This window comes from Myotis myotis, unplaced genomic scaffold (assembly GCF_014108235.1).
Source record: "Myotis myotis isolate mMyoMyo1 unplaced genomic scaffold, mMyoMyo1.p scaffold_m19_p_1, whole genome shotgun sequence".
In the NCBI taxonomy this organism is placed as follows: Eukaryota; Metazoa; Chordata; class Mammalia; order Chiroptera; family Vespertilionidae; genus Myotis; species Myotis myotis.
In genome coordinates this window covers 209,245,473-209,270,295 of record NW_023416313.1, presented here as the reverse complement: position 1 = coordinate 209,270,295, position 24,823 = coordinate 209,245,473, and the positions used below count along the sequence as shown (strand labels likewise).

The window sequence follows — 24,823 nt, the reverse complement described above, 5'->3', positions numbered from 1 at the left end:
TCGAGCTCTAAGATTTCCAAGTATTTTCCCCATAACCTTCTTTTTTCCCCCACAACCCTTTTCCACCCACAGTCTCATACTGTAAATCTCAGTGAATTCATTATCACGAGACCTACAGGATGTTTTCCCCACTGAGCTGTAACATTGCATGTGTCAGCATGTGGACATGTGTTGTGGCTCTTTTGTTGTTCTTGGACCTGGTTTACATGTTGCTGCTGTTGGGAGAGGAGGCATCTGACTCTTCAATTTTACTGTTTTATCTTGGCCTGCAGCCATTTCCACGTTGAGTTACTGGAGTATTTGACTGGGCCAGAGAAAGGCTTCATGGGAGAAGCCTGTGCAATCAGCTCTTGGGGGCTGGGCTCTATGTGGTTCTTTGGGAGACCTGGTTTGTAGCACTACATTCTCCAGACGGTTTGCACATGTCTGGTCCGTGGCTGGTAAGGATCTTAGGAGAGCGACTTGGGAGAGAGATTTCTGGGCCTTGCATTTTCTGTACAGCTTGGGTGCCCTAGCGGTTTTCACATGGGGAGTTTCACAGATCATTTCATCATGGTTCCATCGTAATTGATGTTTGTAAATTGTTTCAGTTGAGTGGTAGTTTTTTTATAATCTCTAGTACTTTTTTTGTGTCTGTGACCCAAAGATTAGAGTGTTTTGGCATTGAAAGACCTGGTTCAAGGGTCATATCTAACACACCTGCTTGTTATGGCCTCTGCTGGATCATTCTTTGGGTGACATTTATGGTGGGGGTGGGGTGGAGAATTAATTTGTCAGTGTCCTGGGATATAAGAATTCTTTCACTTAAAAGCCTGGAGAAAACATCTTAGGAGCTTAGTAACAAAACAAGGACCTGGAAATAAAAAAAACACCTGTTGGATAAATCACTTATCCAACGCAGATTTCTTCATCTATAAAATAATGATATTAATACCTGTCTTACCCTACTAAAGTGACTATTGAATCAAATGAATTATGGTGTGAAAATACATTTCTGAAAATTATAAATTCTATACAAACATTAGTTGTTTTTAGGAAGCATCACACAACAAAACTAATTGTTTTAATTACAAAAATCCCCCAAAGCTGTTAATGTTTTTATGCTGATTTTCCACAGCACAGATTACTTACTGCAGGTAATAACCTATAATAAAATTTTCTTTTTATTGTGAACCACTTAGAAGGCTATGAGTTCAACTCTTCTAGACTAAAATTAATGCTGTGAGTAGTGAGTTAGTAAGAACTAATATTGTACAAGGTGGATAGTAGCTCTTTTGCAGAAACACATTAATTTTGCATTAATTCAGATTTTATTAAGTCATCATAAAAGTAAGAGCAAGGTTAAATTTGTATAAGGGCAGTACTACTACAAACAAAATTATAAGTCTGTAAAGTATCCTTCTATATACTTAGAATGTAATTGCAGTAAAAGTAAAGGCTAGGCTTTTATGTACTATTTCACATCGGCCTAGAATCAGAATGTGTTTAACGCACATTTTACACTAAAGCAAATATGCCCTACCCCCTTATTCCAAATGAACAAAATGACTCCATTTCTTTTTTTTTTTTTTTTTTGATTGGTAAACCGTGCTTGGATATACCATCTGGAGATTGTTGGGTTTCTGCCAACGTTTTAACTCAGGCTTGCCAAGAGCTACCTGCCTAAGGCAAGAAACTGCACTGATTTAATAGGAAAGAGCATGCTTTTACTTCACCATTTGGTAAAAGAATGTGAAAGTACTTTGGGCAATTTTAATATTTGTTTTACAATGATGGCATTATATTATAGTTAGACTGTTTCCATACTAAAATAATTGGGGAGACAGGGGGATCTAATTGCTTAAATTTGTGTGATTATTTACAAGTCTGATATAGAGGCACATGCAGAGATCTTGATGCTAAAGGCAAATATTTCCCTGTGAGAAGTGGGAGTAAGACAGGGGCACAGAAAAGTAAGGCCAGTGGGCACCATCCAGACCTCCTTGTGGGTAGTGTTGAAAGCCCTAGACCTGCCTGGCTGGCATGGCTCAGTGGTTAAGCATCATCCTATGAACCAGGAGGTCAGGGTTCGATTCCTAGTCAGGGCACATGCCCGGGTTTCAGGCTCAATCCCCAGTGGGGGGTGTGCAGGAGGCAGCAGGTAAATGATTCTCTCATCATTGAGGGTTTTTTCTCTCTCTCCCTCTCCATTCTGCTCTGAAATCAATTTTATATATATACTAGAGGCCCGGTGCACAAAAATTTGTGCACTCGAGGGGGAGGGGGGTCCCTCAGCCCGGCCTGTGCCCTCTCGCAGTCTGGGACCCCTTGGGAGATAACGACCTGCTGGCTTAGGCCTGCTCCCGGGTGGCAGAGGGCAGGCCCAATCCCTAGGTGCAGCCCCTGGTCAGGCTCATAGCAGGGCCGATTGGGGAATTGGGGTGCCGCCCCCTGTCATGCACAGAGCAGGGCGGATTGGGAGGTTGTGATGCCACCCTCAGTCATGCTCAGGGTAGGGCCGATTGGGGGGTTGGGGCACCGCCCCCTGTCACACTCAAGGCAGGGTCGATGGGGAGGTTGCGGTGCCACCCCCTGTCACGCACAGAGCAGGGCCAATTGGGGTTGGAGCGCTGCCCCCTGTCACTCACAGAGCAGGGCCCATCAGGGGGATTGGGGCTCCGTACCCTGTCACACACAGAGCAGGGCGGATCAGGGGGTTGGGGCGCCACACCCTGTCACGCTCAGGGCAGGGCCGATGGGGATGTTATGGCTCTACCCCGTCACACACAGAGCAGGGCCCATGGGGGGTGGTTGGGGCACCACCCTCTATCACCCACAGAGCAGGGCCGATCAGGGGGTTGGGGCGCCACCACTGTCACACTCAGGGCAGGGCCGATCAGGGGGTTGGGGAGCTCCCCCCTATTAGGCACAGAGCAGGGCTGATCAGGGTATTGGGGTGCCTACCCCTGTCACAAACAGAGCAGGGCGGATAGGGAGATTGTGGCCCCGCTCCCTGTCACACACAGAGCCACAGGGTGATCAGGGGGCTTGGGCGCTGCCCCCTGTCACGCTGCTCCAGGGGCCAGGAGGCCTCTCGGCTCCGCTGATCCCAGTGCTGGGAGGCATATTACCCTTTTACTATATAGGATAGAGGCCTGGTGCATGGGTGGGGGCTGGCTGGTTTGCCCTGAAGGATGTCCTGGATCAGGGTGGGGGTCCCGCTTGGGTGCCTGGATGAGGCGATAATGGCTGTGTGCATCTGGTCACATCCCCTTCAGGTTGGGGGTCCCCACTGGGGTGCCTGGCCAGTCTGGGTGAGCGGCTGAGGGCCGTTTTCAGGCTGGCGGGAGACTGAAGCTCCCAACCGCTCCTTTTTTCCTTTTTTTTTTTTTTATTCTTGGATTTATGGCTGTCACTGGAGCTGAGAGCCGGCTTTAGCTGTGAGACCTCACTGCTGAAAGGAGGTTTCTGGACTTTGTTTACTTTCTGTATTTGAAACTTTGTTGCGACTCCAGCTCTGAGATCCCGGCTGACTGAAAACAGGTTTCTGGGGTTTTGTTTAGCTTCTATATTTGTAAGAATGTTTTTTAGCAGCTCAGAGCCCAGCAGCGGCAGGCGGGGAACATTGGAGTCCTCCGTCACTGAAGCAAGCAAGCCTCCTGTTCGTGTCAGTAGCCTGGCTGCCGGCTGCCATCTTGGCTGGCAGTTAATTTGCATATCGCCCTGATTAGCCAATGGGAAGGGTAGTGGATGTACGGCTAATTACCATGTTTCTCTTTTATTAGATAGGATATATGTATATATAAGTATAAAAATCAATTATTATATATATATATATATATATATATATATATATATATAGATAGATAGATAGATAGATAGCCCTAGACCTGAGTAGATTGGGTATAATGTGATGGTATCTTTTTAAACTATTATTATTTTTTTAAAAACAGATTTCTTCTTGGCAGATTAACCAAAGACAATCTGTCTACATTCTGAGTGCTGCCACCTACAAGATCACCATAACAGATTCCTCGGCCGAAGTCCACCCTGTTACCATACCCTTACCCCACCCCAGACACGACTCTGGGGTCTGCCTGAGGCCAGCAGTGTGAAGATGACCAGCACCTTCCTAGCATGACGACCTTGGACCATGTGATCGCTACCCAGCAGTCAGAGTGGGTCTCCTTCAATGAGGATCCACTCTTTCCCATCCCTTCTGAGGGTAAGCGGTGCTTTCATTTCCTAAGGGAAAGGATTGGCAAAGAACCACACCTGCTTGCTATGGCTTTCACTTGATTATTCTTTGGGTGGAATCTTCATATGGAAAAAAGAGCCAGTCTGTCAGTTTCCTGAGATGCAGGTTCTTCTGGTTAGGAATCTGGAGGAAGCATCTAGGAACCTTGGGTTCCCACACAAGGGCCTGGAAACAGCACAAGTATCGGCTGCTTTCTTCCAAGTAGCATAAACTTTCTATTTACAATGTACTTTACACTCAGCCCTTTGGGTTGTTACTCCCAGCAGCCACTTGGATTTTCTCAAATTTTAAAGTGTAGCTGTTAAGAGTGACAGGCTATAGAGGCAGATTGCTTGGGCTCAAATCCTGGCTCCATCACAGATGAGTGACATGCCCTTGGATAGACTTTTTATTCAACATCTCTGTGTGGCAGTCTATGTGCAGCACAGATAACCACAGTACCTACCTCACGTGGTTGTGAGGAGTAAATGAATTAATGTATGTGCCTGGCTCATGGAAAAGCTCTGTAGTTGTTACCCATGATCATGATGAAGATGGCCAACCTGACTTCTAGGGAACTGGTGCCAAGGCACGAAGTTCAAGGTAGGGTACAGGAGATGGTTGCAGAGCCATATCAGCTGGTTCTGTTCTACTGTAACTGCCTCTGCTAAACCGAAACCAGCCCGCTTCATTCACAGCACTTGGCAAGTGTGAGTTCCGAGGTGTGCCTTCGTTATGAGTTCTGGAGGTGTGGCTAGTCTGCACTGAATTGTGCTAAACGTGTGAAATACTCACACTGGATTTCAAAGACCTAATAAAAGTTAAATTTTTCATTAACAACTTTTATATCAGTTACGTGTTGAAATTATAAATTTTCAACATACTGGGTTGAAATATATATATTAAAAGTAGTTTTGCCAGTTTCTTCTTACTTTTTTTAATGTGGCTACTAGAACTAAAATTACATTTGTGGCTCATTTATTTATTTATTTTTTATTTGACCATGATAATCTAAAGATTTTATTAGTTTGTTTGCTAGTTTGCATTTTTTTTATTTTTTATTTTATTTTTATTTTATTTTTTTATTTTAATTAAATCTTTATTGTTCAGATTATTACATTTGTTCCTCTTTTTTCCCCCCCATAACTCCCCTCCTCCCAGTTCCCGCCCCACCCTCCGCCCTCACTCCCCACCCACTGTCCTCATCCATAGGTGCACGATTTTTGTCCAGTCTCTTCCCGCATCTCCCACACCCCTTTCCCCCCCAAGAATAGTCAGTCCATTCCCTTTCTATGTCCCTGATTCTATTATAATCACCAGTTCATTCTGTTCATCAGATTATTTATTCACTTGATTCTTAGATTCACTTGTTGATAGATGCATATTTGTTGTTCATAATTTGTATCTTTACCTTTTTCTTCCTCTTCCTCTTCTTAAAGGATACCTTTCAGCATTTCATATAATCCTGGTTTGGTGATGATGAACTCCTTTAGCTTTTCCTTATCTGTGAAGCTCTTTATCCGACCTTCAATTCTGAATGATAGCTTTGCTGGATAAAGTAATCTTGGTTGTAGGTTCTTGGTATTCATCACTTTGAATATTTCTTGCCACTCCCTTCTGGCCTGCAAAGTTTCTGTTGAGAAATCAGCTGACAGTCGTATGGGTATTCCCTTGTAGGTAACTGAGTTTCTTTCTCTTGCTGTTTTTAAGAGTCTCTCTTTATCTTTTGCTCTTGGCATTTTAATTATGATGTGTCTTGGTGTGGTCCTCTTTGGATTCCTTTTGTTTGGGGTTCTCTGCGCTTCTTGGACCTGTAAGTCCATTTCTTTCACCAGGTGGGGGAAGTTTTCTGTCATTATTTCTTCAAATAGGTTTCCAATATCTTGCTCTCTCTCATCTTCTGGCACCCCTATAATTCGGATGTTGGTACGCTTGAAGCTGTCCCAGAGGCTCCTTACACTATCCTCGCATTTTTGGATTCTTTTTTCATTTTGCTTTTCCGGTTGGGTGTTTTTTGCTTCCTCGCATTTCAAATCATTGACTTGATTCTTGCGCTCCTCTGGTCTGCTGTCGGGAGTCTGTATAATATTCTTTATTTCAGTCAGTGTATGCTTAATTTCTAGTTGGTTCCCCAATATAACATCGAGGGTCTCATTAGTTTTCTTGTAGATCTCCTTAAGTTTATCGGCGGCTTCTAAACAGTTCTTGAGAGACCTTAAAAGTGTGGTTCTGAACTCTATATCTTCCATTGACAATTTTGTCCTGTTTCTTTGTCTCTGAATTTTGTTATGCTTCCTTGGTGCACCCCCTAGTGGTCTTTGTTCACAGTCTTATAGTTAAAACTTGTTGTAGCTAATACCAGGGAGGGTTTGACCTCCAGGCCAATTGGCTATGAGAATCAGCTGTGTCAGCAGTGAGAGAACTTCTGTCCTCTAGGGAGGTGCTAATCTAGCCTTTGCCTGAGGCTATCCGGCAAATGCCTCTGTGCAGGGCTTGGGCGGGGCGGGTCGCACAGGATCAACAGGGTGGGCCGGAGAGAGCAGTTATGGCGGCTCTCAGTCCTGTCCCCAGGGGCTCTGCCTCTCTGAGTCCCAGCACCCACTGCAAAGCTTGGAGAGAAAGCTGCACTCGCTCTGACCGAAGCCAGACAGTCCCGCTTCTCCCGTTTGAGTCTGGGTCCCTAGAGACTCGCCCGTATCTGGAGCTCAGAGTCTGTGACTCCCTCCCGATTGAAAACGCCAACCGCGCCCTCCGCCACCAGCCCGCTCCGCGCACTCCGCACCTCAGAATTTGACTTCAGTACTGAGCCTCCTCTGAGTGTCCGTATGCGTTTCTCTTTCCTCCTAGTTGTAGGACTTCCACTCAGCCAGCGTTCCTGTGGTTCTTGGTGATGTCCGTTCTGTCTTTTAGTTTCACTTTTGAAGTAGTTGTTCAAAGCAGCAAACTCCGGCGTTAACCTATGCCGCCATCTTGGTTCTCTCACTCACCAATTTTCATAATCCTGTTTGTTTGAGATGAAATTTGATCCAGATGTTTCAGACTCATTTGCATTTTTAAAAAGTTTTTATACACTGCCTGGCCGGTGTTGCTTAGTGGTTGACCATTGACCTATGAACCAGGAGGTCATGTTTTAATTCCTGGTCAGGGAATGTGCCCTGGTTGTGGATTCAATCCCTAGTGTGGGAGTAGGGGGGTAGGGGGAGAGAATGCAGGAGGCAGCCAGTCAATGATTCTCTCTCATCATGGATGTTTCCATCTCTCCCTTTTCCTTCCTCTCTAAAATCAATAAAAATATATTTTTAAAAAGTTTTTACACAGTAAAATGGACCACTTTTTATATATAGTTGATGAATTTTCCATGTATAGATGTGTGTAACCACCACCACAACCAGAGTATAGTTCTTTAAAAAAAACACACACACACACAATTATTTGAAGGCCATTAAATGTTTCAGGACCAATAAAGTGAAACAAATTGAGGGAAGAACTTCTGCAATGTTTAGTTATCACTGGTGCAGGGTTTGCACCTGGTAGCCTGCAGGTGTGTAATTAGGACTGTGTGGAGTTTGAGGTTTAAATTGAAGTGTCTTTAGTCCAGACAGGAGTTCTCCAGGTCAGCCACACTCTCTACTAGTCCCTATTGCCTTTTGCTTTTCTCCTTCGACTCAGTTATATTTCTTGCTTGGCTTATGTGGACATTTTTAGTTGTGACCCTCAAGAATTGGTGTAGATGCTGAGATAAGAACAGTGAACAAGACTACCCCAATCTCAGCCTGGTCATGCTGAGGTTATAGTTTTGAAAACATTGCTAGGAAAACACTCCTTTGGCATAGAGGCAGATGGGCATGCCTGCTGCTTTACCCTCACTCACTGTAATGGTGAGTCCTGTGATCACCCCTTGCCTATCCTTTGTTTTTCCGTCCTTGCACGTGAAGTGATGTGCTGTCTGGTGTCTGTTTCAGGGGCCACCGAAGGGCACCTCCCGGGACGGTCATCATCCTCAGACCAGTCCGAGAGCTCCTCCGGGGAGAACCACGTGGCGGATGGAGGATCTCAGGACCTTTCCCACTCGGAGCAGGATGACTCCTCCGAGAAGATGGGCCTCATCTCTGAAGCGGCCTCTCCTCCTGGAAGCCCTGGGCAGCCCCCACCTGACCTGGCCTTGGCCATCAGCAACTGGGTTCAATTTGAAGATGACACACCCTGGACCAGCACTTCACCACCTCCTCCTAAAGAAACAGGTGGGACAGGTGGGAGGCCAGGAAGGGATCCGGCTCAGGTCTGTGCTCCTCGGGGATGCTTCTCCTTGAGAGTGTAGAAGGCTACCAGGTCTACTTGACCTGCTCCCAAGCCTGAAGCACTGGCCACAGAGGGGAGAGCAGGCAGAGGTCTCATCTGGCTTAATTCTACAAACCATTTTTGTGTTTGTTTTAAAAAATATATTTTTATTGATTTCAGAGAGGAAGGGAGAGTGAGATAGATTTAGAAACATCAGTGATGAGAGAAAATCATTGATCTGCTGCCTCCCGTATGCCCCACACTGGAGATCAAGCCTGAAGCCTGGGCATGTGCCCCGACCGGGAATCAAACCATAATCTCCTGGTTCATAGGTTAATGGCTCAACCACTGAGCCATGTTGGCTGGTCTGCAAACTGTTTTTGTTATCATCAGCATATGGAAGGATTTCTGTGTTCTGGGCCATTTTCAGCCTTTCACTCTTGTCCCTTGCTATTGACCTGTCTGGGAGGTATGCATATTTCTTTATCTATTAGGGATTAGAATTGCATTTACTCTGTACCTAAATTGTCAACTCCTTACGCATAGAAATGAATGTCTCTGAGTGTGAACCACCAACCATCTCTAATAGAATCACCAGTTAAATGTGGATATTTTTGTGTCCCAAACCTCTTGAATCCAAATCTTCAAGGGGGGCACTGTCTTTAGTGCTAAGTACCTGATTTTGTGGGATTTCAATGGCTGGAAGCTCCACTGGAGAGCTTGGCGAAGCCAGAGGAGTTGCTAGTCCTCACCTAGTAACCTGGCTACAAGGGTGACTGGGGGGCTGTGTTTGTTTTCTATGAATAGCTGTAACAAATTACCACCAACCTAGTGGCTTAAACAGCACAGTGTTATTATTTTACAGTTCTGTAGCTCAGAGGACCAACCTGGATGCCACTCGGCTAAAATCTAGGTGTTGTCAGGCCAGCATTCCTTTCAGGAGACTCTCAGCAGAATGGGTTTCCTTGCACTTTCCAGCTTCCAGCAGCCCGTCACATTCCTTGACATGTGCCCCAGGCTCCGTCTCAGGAGCTAGCAGTGCTGCATCTCTCTGTGCCTTTGTTCTGTGCACATCTCTCTAATTGACTCCTGCCTCCCTGTGCATTTGAAAGGCCCTTGTGATTACCTTGGGCCCCCCAGAATCATCCTGGATAATTTCCCCATCTCAAAGTTCCTTTTACTGTATAAGGTGCCCTACTCACAGGTTCTGGGTATTAGGTGTGGACATCATTTGTGAGGGGCATTATTTTGTCTGCCACAGAGAAGAGCAAAAAAGCAAGGCTGATAATTTTTTCTGTTGATAAGTTAAATGTTTTGCTCGTTTCAATTTTTTAAAAACAATTCCTTTGTTTTTCAGACATGCCTTTAACACCAGTAAAAACAATTTTAGGAAAAGATGAAGTGTAATTCTGCCATATAATAAACACTTCCACTTTTACTTACCGATTTGCCCATTACTGTATGCGTTTCCCTATTTAAGCGTCAGATTTCTCTTGTTGGTGAGAAAGCCTCTGCCCTAAAAGCAGCAAGGATGAAGTGACAGGTCCAGACAGGCTTCCCGGTGTAGCTGGAGGGAGGCAGTAACCTTTTCTAACACCTGATACTGGCCAGACAATGGGCTGATGAAGCACTTATACATGTGGCGAAAGTTACTGAGTGCTGGGCAGTGAATCAATACACAGTATGTTTCTTATTTTTAGTAAGATAACGCGTACTGAGTGCTTACTCTCCCAGGCACTACGCTCAATGCTTTGTACTCCTCACCACAATCATGTGAGGAAGGTATTAATATTATATTCATATTACACACGAGGAGACTGATGAGACAGTGGTTTTGGAAGTTGCCCAAGGCTTTGCTGGGAAGTGTCAGAAGAAAGCTTCCGACGCCAGGCAGGCAGGCCCCAGGATCTCAGAACAGCCTAGGCATGTTCAGTGGTATGTTCCGTGGATCTGCCTGCCCAGCTGTAGTTTCCTCCGCTCCCTCATTCCTGGGAGGCTGGGGGGTGAGGGAGGGATGGGGTGGTATTTCTCCACTCATTTGCCCTAAAATGGTCATTGATTACATTCTTGGCATTCAGATTCTTTCACATCTTGTTCATTCATACTTCGTCTTTAGCCTTAAATATGGCTCAGAACTATTTATATGACAGTTGAGTCAATTTGCTTCCATTCTTCACCACTTATTTTTGCAAACTAACTGGAGATAACCATAACTATGTTGCCCCCATTTGACTGAGGATCCCAGCCTGTAACAGATGATGTTACGGATAGTGTTGAAAGTTTATGGCCCTCGCTGGGTGCTCAACTGGTTGAAGTGTGTTTCATGCGTCAAAAATGTTGTGAGTTCGATTCCCAGTCAGGGCATATATCTGGTTGTGGGTTCAATCCCTGGTCAGGGCGAGTACAGGAGGCAACTGATTGATGTTTCTGGCTCTATCTCTCTCTTCCTTCCTCTTTCTCTAAAATAAATAAAAAAAAGCATATCCTCAGGTGAGGATTAAAAAAACAAAACAAAATAAAAACCTTATCCTTTAAGGCAGCAGTTCTCAAAGTTTAGTCTATAGATCCAGGAGGATTCCGAAGACCCTTTCAGGAATCAGAGTGGAGTCAGAGTGATTTTTATAATAACTCTAAGATGTTATTTACCTTTTTCACTGTACTGGTATTGGCATTGATGGTACAAAATTAATGGTGAGGAAAACTTCTGGCACTGTGTACTTACTTTAAAAAGTCAATCTCACTTAATATCCTTGATGAAGTAGTACAAATTCTTAATTTTATTAAATCATGATTCTTAAGTATATCTCTTTAATATTACCTGTGACAGGTTGGGAAATATGCATAAAATACTTCTTCTCCATATCAAAGTATAATGGTTGTCTTAAAGAAAAATGGTTACCTAGAAAAATAATTGGGTTTTAAATTTTTTCAATTAAAGAAATAAATTTAAAAAGTTAAAATTGTCTTTAAATGTTTATAATTAAAACTAGAGGCCCTGGTTTTTGTGCACTGGAAGCCGGGAGGGGGGTGTCCCTCAGCCCGGCCTGCGCCCTTTCTAATCTGGGACCCCTTGGGGGATGTCTGACTGCCAGTTTAGGCCTGCCTTCCCCTGCCAGCCTGATCGCCCCCTAACTGCCCCCCCCCCCCGCCTGCCTGATCACCCCTAATGGCTTGCTCCCCTGCCTGCCTGATCACCCCTAACAGCTTGCTCCCTGGCGGCCTGATCGCCCCTAACTGCCTCTGCCTCAGCCCCTGCCATCGTGGCTTTGTCCAGAAGGAAGCCGGATGTCCGGAAGATGTCCGGTTGACCCCATTTAATTAGCATATTACCCTTTTATTAGTATCGATAATGCAAAAAAGTCCTTGAATAAAATATTAATATTTTAGAAACAGATCCCCCAACACTTACATGACTGCCACACACATCTCATCCTAATCCCAGCACTAGTTGTAATAAGACATGTTTTGTAGGTCTCCCTTCATTTGCTTTTAATTCTCCCCCAGAGCTCTTACTCAGTTTTGCCCCAAATCAGTAGTGCCCACCTGAAAAAACTGGGGCGGGGGGCGGGGAGGGGGTGGGCAGCTTATATAGAATGAGTGACTGTCTGGTGTTTTTTAGTCTAATCTGACAATATAGAAACAAACTATCAGTTTCCCATTTACCCATCCTAAAAATGCTTCTCTTAGCTTATGAATTTCCATCAATCAGATCCTGGATCTATAATGGCTAAACTTCAGTATATCAAGTAAAAATTATGTTGGTATGGATAACACATGAATGAATTGGAATTGAGTATGCAAGATATTTGATCTGTTGTATTTAAACATGCAGAAATTGAATCTATGGAGAATGGTGGAATATGTAGGTGTGTCTCCATGCATAGCAGGTAGTGAAGTTCAGCCAGAAAAAAGGGCTCCATGGGAACTGAGTTTTGGCTTCAGCCATTTTCTCAGTCACCTAAGTATCAATAGAACAAACAGACTCTTTCCTATAAGATAGTTGCAATTTCTTTCCATTTCATTCCTCGTGTCCCATTTGCCTGTATTAAATGCCCAGCACTTCTGATAAGACAGAGGTCTCTGTGTCAGGAGAAAGGGAAAATGTATGTCTTGGATCTGTCCCTTGCAGCTTCTCTGTGAATATCCCTATATGAGAAGATTATGATCTTGGCCTAAGAGAAATAGGTGGGAGGACCAAAAAAAGAGAATAAATGGGACCAATTAGGGCTGTTCCTTGTCTGGATTTCCAGAAGCAGACAGTGGAGCCTTACTTAGCCAGCTGTGCCAAGCCTTAACATCTGGCTTGCAAAGAGAAGTTAGGAAAGAAAGAAAACACACACACACACACACACACACACACACACACACACACACACACACACAGTAGCAGGTGAAGAAATGTTTTTCTGGGATGCTCCTCTTCTTCCCCCAGTTCCCATGCCTTCACTCTTTCCAGTTTTTCGGGCAGATGAAGCACACACACACACACACACAAAAGAATTTATCCTTTAAGCTGTGCCACCTAAGAATAAAGGCTGGGGAGCATTGGATTTCAGCCTGGAATGGGAATGTACTCTTGGCCCTAATTAAAATGCAAGGAGGCTGTAGGCATGGTGGAGTTAGGGACAAAGAGACTGTCATTAGTGGTAAATCTCTTATTTTTGTGGCATTTAAATACCAGAAGCTGAGCTGGTAGCTTAGGGAAGCCAGGGAGTTGCTAGTCCCCACCCTGGTGACCTGGCTACTTAGTTTATTGTTCACTGAAGCATACCAAGGTCAATTGTATAACCTGGAACCACAGCTGGTGGGGAAAACAACTCCAGAAATGCTTACATCCATCAAGGGAACAAGTTTCTTTTGGATTTCAACTAGGGCAGGATTTGCAGTGAATTAAGTGCCATTGTGGTTGGTCTGGGGAAAAAGAGATACAGATCTCCCTTAGGAAAAATATATTAATAAAAGCAATTGAGTGACAAAGCCCTTCTGTAACCATATGTATAGGAAAGACGACTGGCATCAAATCCTTGGACCTGAGGATACTAGGGTGAGAGGGCACATAAAATCATGCCTCTCGAATCGTTTGTAAAAATTGTTTCCTCCATTCCCTGACATTTGGTGTAGGCCAACTTTGGGATTCATGTCTCTTTGGCTTAAGAAGACCACTTTGGCTCAGACTATGTTGATAAATATTATCTTTAGAAAGATTTTTATTAGAGTTTTAAATGTCAGATACTTAAGACTTAAAACAGCCACAAGAGCCGAAACCGGTTTGGCTCAGTGGATAGAGCGTTGGCCTGCGGACTGAAGGGTCCCAGGTTCGATTCCGGTCAAGGGCATGTGCCTGGGTTGCGGGCACATCCCCAGTAGGGGATGTGCAGGAGGCAGCTGATCGATGTTTCTCTCTCATCGATGTTTCTGGCTCTCTGTCTCTCTCCCTTCCTCTCTGTAAAAAATCAATAAAATATATTAAAAAAAAAAAAACAACAACAAAACAGCCACAAGAATACTGTTCACATCTCCAGTGTGAAGATGCCATATGATCTATCTGCATTCCATGGTGAAAAATATAGAGAAATGTAACCGAAAACTCATTTGCTGAATCTTGAACTAAATTCATAGCTATTCTGTTAAACCCTGAGCAGAAAGAAAGTGTTTTGAAAAATGAGCTTCTGGTGAATCTGTTCAAGTAAAAATAGAATCTTTATATTATTATCTAAAAAATATTTTGAAATGAACTTCAACTCAGGTAGTGTTTTCTTCACACTGGGGCCTTTAGCTATAGTGTTTCTGAGTTTTCCTAGTTGCAAAAAGTTTTCCTAGTTTGTATTTTGCCTTCTCTGGCTTTAAAATTCCACTGCACACCAGGAAGACTGTAGTGGCCATTCTTGACAAAGATTCTTTCAGAGCAAAGACTGATTTTAAGCATTATGCAAGTGTGTGTGTGTGTGTGTGTGTGTGTGTGCGCGCACGCGTGTGTGTGCTTAGACTATGTTTGCAAATGCATGCAAATTGACTAGAAGAGCAAAGTTCATCCTCAAAATTTTAAAAAATTAAGGCGTTATTATCAGCATGAGGCTTCCTGTTCACTTGTCACGCTTTGCACTGACCTTCCTCTGCGGACATGGCCATTTGGTAGCAAGGCCAAGGCTGAATTGGACCCATTATGCAGATCCTGCAGGATATGCATAGTTACAAACATAAAAAAACACAACCTTTTATTTCCGGAACATTTGTCCCTCAGCCCAAGCCATATACTTGTATTCCCTTGTGCTTCAAATGTTTGCCCCAAAGACTTGGGCTAAAGGCCTTCCCATTGTGTCTGGGGAAGCTCATTATCTGGGACCAGAGAAAGAGCCACTTGTTTGGGGAGGACCAGGGATGATGTCAGCCGTTCAAGAGGGAGGCAGGGGGACAGCTGAGAGACTTAATCCTGGGGAAGTCTAGCCCAGCCCAGCGGGTAAATTCTATTATGTTTTTCATTCTGCCCCTGGGGGTGAGTGGTGGGTGGGGGTGGAATAAGATCCCAGACCTTGGTGACTGTAGCTGTGGCCCACTGCATTTGGCATGCATATGTATATCCCTCCTCAACAGAGAAGGTCTTCTTTTCCTTTAATACCTTGAATTGTTCTTCTCCACTTTTTAATGTAATTCGTGACCTTTCCGGAATCCATCTCAGACAGGGATGTCCTCAGGAATGAGTTTTAACAGAGCCCTTCTTCCTCAGGGCCCTCTCCACTGGGCTCCACACTGCTCTAATCGCCACCTCTCTTACTGTTCCCAGCAAGCTCTTTTCTGTTCTTGCTGTTCCCTGCATCCCTAGAGCTCATCCACATTTTCACTCAGAGCTCTGCTCAAGCGTTTTCCCCCAGCTTTTCCCACTTTAAATGTGTACACCCCGTGTCTCTACCCAAAATTAGGTTATATATTTGTTTCTTTGGTTATTGTCTCTCTTCCCCAGTAGAGGGAAGGGATTTTGTCTACTTCATTCACACTCTGTCCCAGATTCTGGTGCATGGAACTTAGTCGGTGCTCACTTAGCATTTGTTGAATTAATGAATGAAAAGTGAAAGATGTACTATATGAAACCTGCTATGGAATGACTAAGTGACTTCCGTTTATGGGGGCAATGGGCTGTTAGGTTGAAGGACGGCTTCCTCAATAAAGTGAAAATTTTTTGAACTAGGCCAGTCTCTTCCTCATCATGCCCTTTTCTTATTAGCTATTATTTGATTTCCCATTGTTTTACACACAATGCATATACATACATACATACATATAAACATGCCACATACATGTACACAGACTCATAGCATATACACATAAAGTAACATACACATACATGTGCACACACATATGTACACATATACAGAGTGGGGCAAAGCAGGTTTACAGTTGTTTGTATGGAAAATAATACAATAATTTATAAATAATAATAGAAGAATAAACTATTCCTCAAACTCACAACTGTGAACCTACTTTTGCCCCACCCCATATGTGTACAAACACACGCATACTTTTCCTGGGGGCTGCCTTAAAAAACACACTTAAAACTGTCCATTATATTTTTGTTGGATTTGAAGGTACCATCATGTCATGGGGGAAAAGGGGTCTCTCAATGATGGCTTTTTACAACTACCTAAAAGGGACCTTGAAATATTTCACTAGAATGTCAATATTATCCTTTTCCAGAGACTGTGCTAGCTCACCCAGGTGGGCCTTGTGGCCTGTCTGACCCCCTGTGTGGGACACAACACAGTACACTAGGCAAGCACGCATTCATTAACTCGCTCATTCATGCAACAAAATTTAGGTGCTGGGAAAGCAATTATGAGAAAGTTGGCCACAGTTCCTGCTCTCTCCAAGCTGGGGCTGCCGAATGGTCGGGCAATCTGTTACCAGTGAAGCCTTGTGGGGTGAGAGGAGTCCCTCCGAGCCAGTCCTGGGACAGCCGCTCCTCGTTGCCAGCTGTGAAATCGCAGGGGAGTCACACAGAAAGACCACGATTTGATCTGTTTTGGATTCATGGATAGGCATGTTTATAACATTGGAAATATCATATAGCTCTAGTGAGTAGACATCAAAGTGTAAATAAAGGACATGACATCAAAATGCATGTAAGTATTGAAAATGTTCATCTACCCAGGATCCCAAAGGATAAAAAGAAAGAGAAGTAATGTATTTGCTGTGTTGGTGAAGCTGGCAACTTGTACATTTATTATTCATTCAACCAATGGTGCCTTGAGCCCCCACTGTGAGCCAGTCACTGTTCAAGTCACTGGGGATAAGAGGACTTTTCCTGCCCCGTGGAGCATGCATTCGGTTGGGGGAGCCATTCCAGAAACACCGCAAAGAAGTAGACAATGTAAGTGTGTTAGGTAATGTGGGAAGTGGGAAGGAGAAAAAAATGAGGCCCAAAAGGGGCTGCGTGAGGGACAGTGTGAAATTTTACAGAAGGCCAGGGAGTGTCTCTCTCTGTGCTGCAACTTTTGAGTGAAGGCTTTAGAGAAGTGAAGGAGCAACCTTGCAGAAATTGGGGAAGGAGTCTTCCAGGCGGAAGAAACTGCAAGTGAGGAAGGAACTAACTACAAGTGACCAGTCTCTGAGGGACACCGTGTTCCTGGGGTGTGACTGCAGTGGAGGGAACGGGGGGGGGGGGGGGGGGGAGTGTGTGAAGAGAAGGAGACAGGCAGAGAGTCCTGGGACTCCGACCACGCAGCTCCTCAGAAGGCACGGTGAGGACTTGCACATTTACTGTGGGTGAGATGGGAAACTAGTGGAGGGTTCGGAGCACAGGTGTGGGTAAAATTTGACTTAAGTTTGAACAGATAATTCTATTAAGACTGTGGCTGAGGCCCTAACTGGTTTTGCTCAGTGGATAGAGTGTCAGCCCAAAGACTGAAGGGTTCTGGGTTCGATTCTGGTCAAGGGCATGTACCTTGGTTGTGGACTCGATCCCCAGAAGGGGGCATGCAGGAGGCAGCTAGCTGATTGATGTTTCTAACTCTCTATCCTTCTCCCTTCCTCTCTGTAAAATCAATATTTTACAGAAAGAAGAAAAGAAAGATGTGGCTAGGACAAGTGAAGAAGCAGAAAGAACAGGTGGGAGGTATCTGCAATGAGCCAGGCAGGAGAGGATGGTGGCTGGCACCAGGCTGGTAGCTGGGAGATGGTGGGCAGGGATAGGATTTCAGACATGTTCTGGAGGTGGGACTAATGCAAGTTGTGATAGACCGAATGTGAGAAGACTTAGGGATGACTGGAAGGTTTCAGTCTGAGAACCTGAAAGGATGAAGGAGCTGGTGTGGAGGGGATCACAGGAACGCAGTTTTGGACACGGAAAGTTAGATCCAAGTGGAGATTTCAAGTAGATTTGGACATAAGGATTTTGTCTGGAAATGATAACAGCTACCACTGAATTCTGTTTGAGTACTTCTTTTGTGCCAAGCACTTCTCCAGGTTTTTTGTCATTATTAACCTAATCCCCTTCTGAGGTGGGTACTATTTATAGCCCCATTTTACAGGTTAACATGCAGAAGAACAGACGGATTAAGTAACTTGCCCCAGGCTATAGGGCCAGATTCAAGATCCTTGTACATACCTCTAAGAGAGGGAGAGGCAGATTTCTATCTTTCATCATTTTTTTTCTTGCAGGATGGGTGGGGCTGAGATCACTGGGATGAGGGCAGCCTGCTGCTACCAAAGGCCCACCCCGGGCAGAAGAGTTCAGGCTCAGTACTGCAACTCTTTTGTGGCCTGAGGGCATTCAGCTCAGAACCTAAATAAAATGATTCACCCAAGATTTCTAAGTGGATAATTAAAGTACATTAGATCAAATGAGAACAGTCTGTGAGATGTAAGCACGGTGCCTCTCCCAGCTGCATTATTCTGTTTCTCTTTCAAGGGAAATATTAAAATGTTATCTAAGAAATGTAAAGATCTAATGTGAAAATGTAAATAATTGGAATAGCTTTCTTTCTAAGTCATTGGAGTCTTTTGATATGTGGTTTTAATAAACCTTAACTATTTTAAGGAATATATTTTAAATGTATATTAAATTTTTATTTTTTAATAAAAGGAACCTACTTTAAATGTATATTAAATTATAAAGATCAATAGTTCAACCCATCACCCAGTTTAATAAATAGAATGTTGTCATCACCCAGAAGCCCTTGGGTTTCCCTATGATCATTTCTTCTAAACATCCTCTTCCCTCCCTCCGCATCACCACTTTTCTGTTTTGGGTTTTGTGTTAATAATCACAATACTTAAGATTTTTAACAACTATACTACCTATACATGTATTAAGAATGACATAATTGAATTTCACCTATTTTTGAACTTTATATAAATGGAATAATACTGTATGTATTATTTCATAGCTTGCTTTTTTAACACAACAGTCTGTGAGATTTTTCCTTGTTTTTACCTGTAATGATAGTTCCTTTAGTTTTTATTGCTATGAATTCCATTATATTAATATCCCACAGTTCATTTTTCTGTTCTATTATTGGTGGATATTTGAGTTGTTTCTCCTTTTCTGGGAATTAAGAATGCTTCTTTGAGCATTTCCTTTGTGTGTGTTTTTTCTGGAAAGATTCTAAACATAAATCCTGGTGAACATGTGTAAGTGGTTCTCTTGTATAAGAAAGTTGGAGGGGCCCTAGCTGGTTTGGCTCAGTGGATAGAGTGCTGGCCTGGGGACCAAAGGGTCCCAGGTTCGATTCCAGTCAAGGGCCCGTACCTTGGTTGCAGGCTTCTCCCTTACTTGGGCCCTGGTCAGGGTTCATGCAGGGGGCAAGCAATTGATATGTTTCTTTCACATTGATATTTCTCTCTGTTTTTCCCTCACTCTCCCTAAAAAAAAAATCCTCGGGAGAGGATTAACAACAACAACAAAAAGTTGGAGGGGAATTACTGTGCTGTAGGGTATGTTTATCTTCAACTTATTCAGATAACACCAATTTATCTCCCATCAGCCATCCTATATAATAAAGGGCTAATATGCAAAGTGTCCCCTTGGGAGTTCGGCCAACAGACTGGGAGTTTGATTGCTTGCTATGAAGTATGCTGAACACCAGGGGGCGGGCAGAACATGGTGGGTGACCAGCGGCAGCAGCGGGGTGCTGAGGGAGCAAGGGAAGGAGGAGGTGGGGAAGCTGGGAGGCAGGGAACCTGATGGGCCCTGATCTCTGGCCAGGCCTAGGGACCCTACCCGTGCACGAATTTCGTGCACCGGGCCTCTAGTATATATAAAAGAGGCTTCAGCCTCACTTGCTCACTTATACTTGGAATTGTCATTTTTATCTTTGTCATGGGGAGGTATGGAGATAGGAAAGGGAGGTAAGGAGAATGGTATTTCATGTGGTTTTAATTTGCATTTCTTAGATTACTAATGAGGTTGAGCATTTATTTTTTTCCATTTGGATTTTTTCATAAGATGCCTATTCAAGTATATTCTTGTTGGGGCTTCTCCCTTTTTTCTTGCTGATTTCTAGGAGTTTCTTGTGGATTTAATGAATGGCAGATATTACCTCCTACCCTGTGGGTGGTCTTTTCACTCTCTTTATGGTGCCTTTTTTGTTCTTGTTAATCCTCACCCATTTTTTCCACTGACTTTTTTTTTAGAGAAAGTGGGAGGGAGAGACCGAAGAAGGGGAAAGAAAGAGAGAGGGGGCGGAGAGAGAGAGAGAGAGAGAGAGAGAGAGAGAGAGAGAGAGAGAGAGAAAGAGAGAGAAAGACATCGATGTGAGACACATGGATTGATTGCCTCATGCATGAACCCTATCAGGGCCCAGGATCTAACCTGCAACCCAGGTACATGCCCTTGACCAGGAATTGAATCTTCGATCACAGAGCCACACCCACCAAGGCTATGGTGCCTTTTGGTGAAAACAAGTTCTTAATTTTAATGATATGACTTTTTTTTTTATGCTTAGTGCTTTCTGTGCCTTGTAAAGAAAATCTCTATCCTGAAGTCATGAGCATATTTAGCTATATGTCTTCTAAAATATTTCTTGTGTAGCCTTCCACACTTTGACTTTCAGTCCACTTAGAATTGATTTCTCTGTATAGTGTGAAGTAGGAATCAAAATTTTTTTCATATACTATTCCCCCAATATTATTTCTATTATTTTATTTATTTTAAATATGTATATTTTTAAAATTCTATTTCATTCATACCTAATAGCATGACGCTGCTCATTAATATGAGGGGGGGGGGAACCATGCTAGGATTTTGATTGAGGATGCAATAAATCTATAAACCAATTTGAGAAGAATTAACAGCTTCACAACATTAAATTTTTCAATCCCTAAATATAGTATATTTCTCCATTTAGGTCTTCTCTATGGTCTATTAATAAACTTTAGAATTCTCTCCTGAGGACTTGCACATCTTTTTTTTTAAATTAAATCTTTATTGTTCAGATTATTACAGTTGTTCCTCTTTTTTCCCCCCCATAGCTCCCCTCCACTCAGTTCCCCTCCCACCCTCTGCCCTCACCCCCCCCCCCCCCCCCGCCGCACTGTCCTTATTCACAATAAGGTGCACAATTTTTGTCCAGTCTCTTCCCGCATCCCCCACACCCCTTCCCCCCCCCCAAGAATAGTCAGTCCACTCCCTTTCTATGCCCCTGATTCTATTATAATCACCAGTTTATTCTGTTCATCAGATTATTTATTCACTTGATTTTTAGATTCACTTGTTGATAGATGTGTATTTGTTGTTCATAATTTATATCTTTACCTTTTTCTTCTTCTTCTTAAAGGATACCTTTCAGCATTTCATATAATACTGGTTTAGTGGCGATGAACCCCTTTAGCTTTTCCTTATCTGTGAAGCTCTTTATCTGACCTTCAATTCTGAATGATAGCTTTGCTGGATAAAGTAATCTTGGTTGTAGGTTCTTGGCATTCATCACTTTGAATATTTCTTGCGACTCCCTTCTGGCCTGCAAAGTTTCTGTTGAGAAATCAGCTGACAGTCGTATGGGTACTCCCTTATAGGTAACTGACTGTCTTTCTCTTGCTGCTTTTAAGATTCTCTCTTTGTCTTTTGCTCTTGGCATTTTAATTATGATGTGTCTTGGTGTGGTCCTCTTTGGATTCCTTTTGTTTGGGGTTCTCTGTGCTTCCTGGACTTGTAAGTCTATTTCTTTCACCAGGTAGGGAAAGTTTTCTGTCATTATTTCTTCAAATAGGTTTTCAATATCTTGCTCTCTCTCTTCTTCTGGCACCCCTATAATTCTGATGTTGGTACGCTTGAAGATGTCCCAGAGGCTCCTTACACTATCTTCATATTTTTGGATTCTTTTTTCATTTTGCTTTTCCGGTCAGGTGTTTTTTGCTTCTTCGCATTTCAAATCTTTGACTTGATTCTTGCCATCCTCTAGTCTGCTGTTGGGAGTCTGTATAATATTCTTTATTTCAGTCAGTGTATGCTTAATTTCTAGTTTGTCCTTTATCACAACCTCGAGGGTCTCACTAGATTTCTTGAGGGTCTCATTAAGTTTATTGGTGGTTTCTAGAAAATTCTTGATAACCTTAAAAGTGTGGTTTTGAACTCTATATCCAGTAGTTTGCTTTCCTCCATTTCTGTCATTTGTGACTTGTTTCTTTATCTCGGCATTTTTTATGCTTCGCTGTGTTGATAGAGTGGCTTTCTGTGCTAAGTGTCCTATAGGGCCCAGTGGCTCAGCCTCCCCAATTCTCTGAGGTAGACACTCTTGGTGCACCCCCTTGTGGGCTTTGTGCACAGTCTTATTGTAGTTAAGTCTTGATTGTTGTAGGTATCACTGGGAGGGATTGACCTCCAGGCCAATTGGCCATGAGAATCAGCTGTTTCTGCAGTGGGAGAACTTCTGTGCTAGAGACACCCCTCCAGGATAAGACTTGCTTCAGTGCAGCTTTGGTGCTCACTGAGTCTGCCCCCTGAATGTGTTCTTTATGGATCCGAGGAGCTGCAATCTGGATAGTCCCACTCTGACCACCGGGCACACTTTCTCCTGGATCTCTAAGGAGGTGCTAATCTAGCCTCTGCCTGAGGCTACCCAGCAGAAGCCAGCTGTGAAGCAATGCATGTTGCTGTGGGGCCTTGGGCCAGCTGCAGTTTGTTAAGTAATTTTCAGATTGCAAAGGCCCAGGCCTTTCATATGCAAAAGCCTCTGTGCACGGCTTGGGTGGGGCGGGGTCCCAGGGGATCAACAGGGTGGAGCGAGCAGTTATGGCTGCTCTCAGTCCTGCCCTCAGAGGCCCTGCTTCTCAGTGTCCAGTCAATCGCTGCAAGCACCTCCTAGAGAAAGCTGCCCTCAAGTTCCAACTGATGCCAGACAGTCCTGTTTCTCCCATATGAGTCTGGGTCCCCAGAGACTCGCCCGGAACTGGAGCTCAGAGCTTGAGACTCCCTCCCGATTGAAAAAGACAACAGTGCCCTCAGCCGCCAGCCCTCTACACATGCACCTCTGCACCTTTGTATTTTGCTTCCGCACCACACCTCCTCTGAGTCTCGGTATGCTTTTCTCTTTCCTTCTAGTTGTAGAATATCCACTCAGCCAGCCTTCCTGTGGTTCTGGATGATGTCCATTCCATCTTTTAGTTGTATTTTTGTATTTTTTTTTTTTTTAATATTTTATTGATTTTTTACAGAGAAGAAGGGAGAGGGATAGAAAGTCAGAAACATTGATGAGAGAGATCCATCAGCTGCCTCCTGCACGCCCCCCAGTGGGGACGTGCCTGCAACCACGGTACATGCCCTTGACCGGAATCGAACCCGGGACCCTTGAGTCCGCAGGCCGACGCTCTATCCACTGAGCCAAACCGGTTCGGCTAGTTGTATTTTTGAAGTGGTTGTGCGAGGCAGCAATCTCCAGTGTTTACCTATGCCGCCATCTTGTTTTCTCCTTGCACATCTTTTGTTAGATTTATTACTATATGCTTCATAGTTTTAGTTCTATTATAAATGCTATTTTGTTTCATTTTCTAAACATTTTTTGCTGTTTTTCAGAAATACAATTCATTTATATATACATATTAGTACCTTGTTAGAATTATTACTTTGGTAATTTATCAGTAGGGTCTTTTGGTTATTTTATGTGCACAAAAATATTATCTGCATATAATGAAAGTTTTGGGTTGCTCTTTATTTTACTCCTCCTCACTTCCTGCCTTATTGCACAGGCTCTGCCCACAAATATGATATTGAATTGAAGGGAATAGGCACCGTCATCTTGATCTGGATTTTCTTTTTTTAAAATATGTTTTTATTTATTTCAGAGAGAGGAAGGGAGAGGGAGAGAGAGAGATAGAAACATCATTGATGAGAGAGAATCATCGATCGGCTGCCTCCTGAACACCCCCTACTGATGTGTCTTCTGGAAACAGCAATTTGGATTTCATTTGTTTAGTCAGCCTGACGGTCTTCCTTTTAGTTGGAATATTTATTTCATTTATGTTTATTATCAAATACTGATACGTTTTCTTTCTGTCATCTTATGTTTCTTTCTCATTTTTTTCTTTCTCTAAGATTAATTGACAGCCACTTAATTGGTTTCTCTTGTTGGGAAAATGATCATCAGCCTAATCATTTCTTTGAAAGTAACCTAAAATCTTCTCTTTGTCTTTGTTCTTATATAACTTTTTTTAAAAAAATCCTTACCCCAGGATATGTTTATTGACGAGAGATAGATAGATAGATAGATAGATCAATGTGAGAGAGAAACATCAATCAGTTGCCTCCCGAATCAAACCCTTTGGTGCACAGGATGACGCTCCAACCAGCTGAGCCGCCTGGCCAGGGCTTATAAAGTTTTGATGTCTACTAGTGGAATTGTTTTGGTTATCCTGCTTGTGATACCTTGGGATTTCTAATATGACAAGTAAAATTTTTAATAAATTCTGGGAAATTCTTAGCCAGCATTTTTCCAAATATTGACACGGCAAACACGAGAAGATTTAATATTTAAACCCCTGAACAAAGGAGTCCTCGTGGCTCTCTCTCTTGCTGCTAGAGCCTGACTCCTGGCTTGCAGGGCTCTCATGCCCTACCCTCGCCCAAGTGGCCCACAGCCATGTGGACTCCACACCTGGATGGACTGAATCTAACTTGGTGCTACATCGAACCCCACACCCCCATGGAATGGAAACTCTGGACACTGGTCCTATTTCAGCTCCACTAAAGCCCCAGCTCCACCTTTTTCAGGACTGGTTAAGGGCATGGGACTTTACCAACCCGAGGAATGTAAGGCCCATTCCTGAGACTGAGGAATTCGGTAAGTGGAAATTGAAGAAGATGCAAATGCAAGAGAAAAATCCACCACCTTCAAAATACTAAAT

General features: G+C 43.5%; 1 protein-coding gene across 5 annotated transcripts in view; it reads left to right on the top strand.

The window, feature by feature from the left end:
* The window catches only part of STON2 (stonin 2), a 145,598-nt gene that overhangs the window by 33,247 nt on the left and 87,528 nt on the right, over window positions 1–24,823 (top strand). For 4 of the 5 annotated variants that reach the window (XM_036314590.1, XM_036314580.1, XM_036314551.1 and 1 more), the window contains exons 2-3: window positions 3,933–4,204; window positions 8,179–8,457. In XM_036314590.1, the coding sequence (XP_036170483.1) occupies window positions 4,117–4,204; window positions 8,179–8,457 (367 nt within the window). In that variant the 5' untranslated portion in view covers window positions 3,933–4,116. The remainder of the gene's footprint in view (window positions 1–3,932; window positions 4,205–8,178; window positions 8,458–24,823) is intronic. The other variant, XM_036314560.1, reaches the window with a different exon arrangement.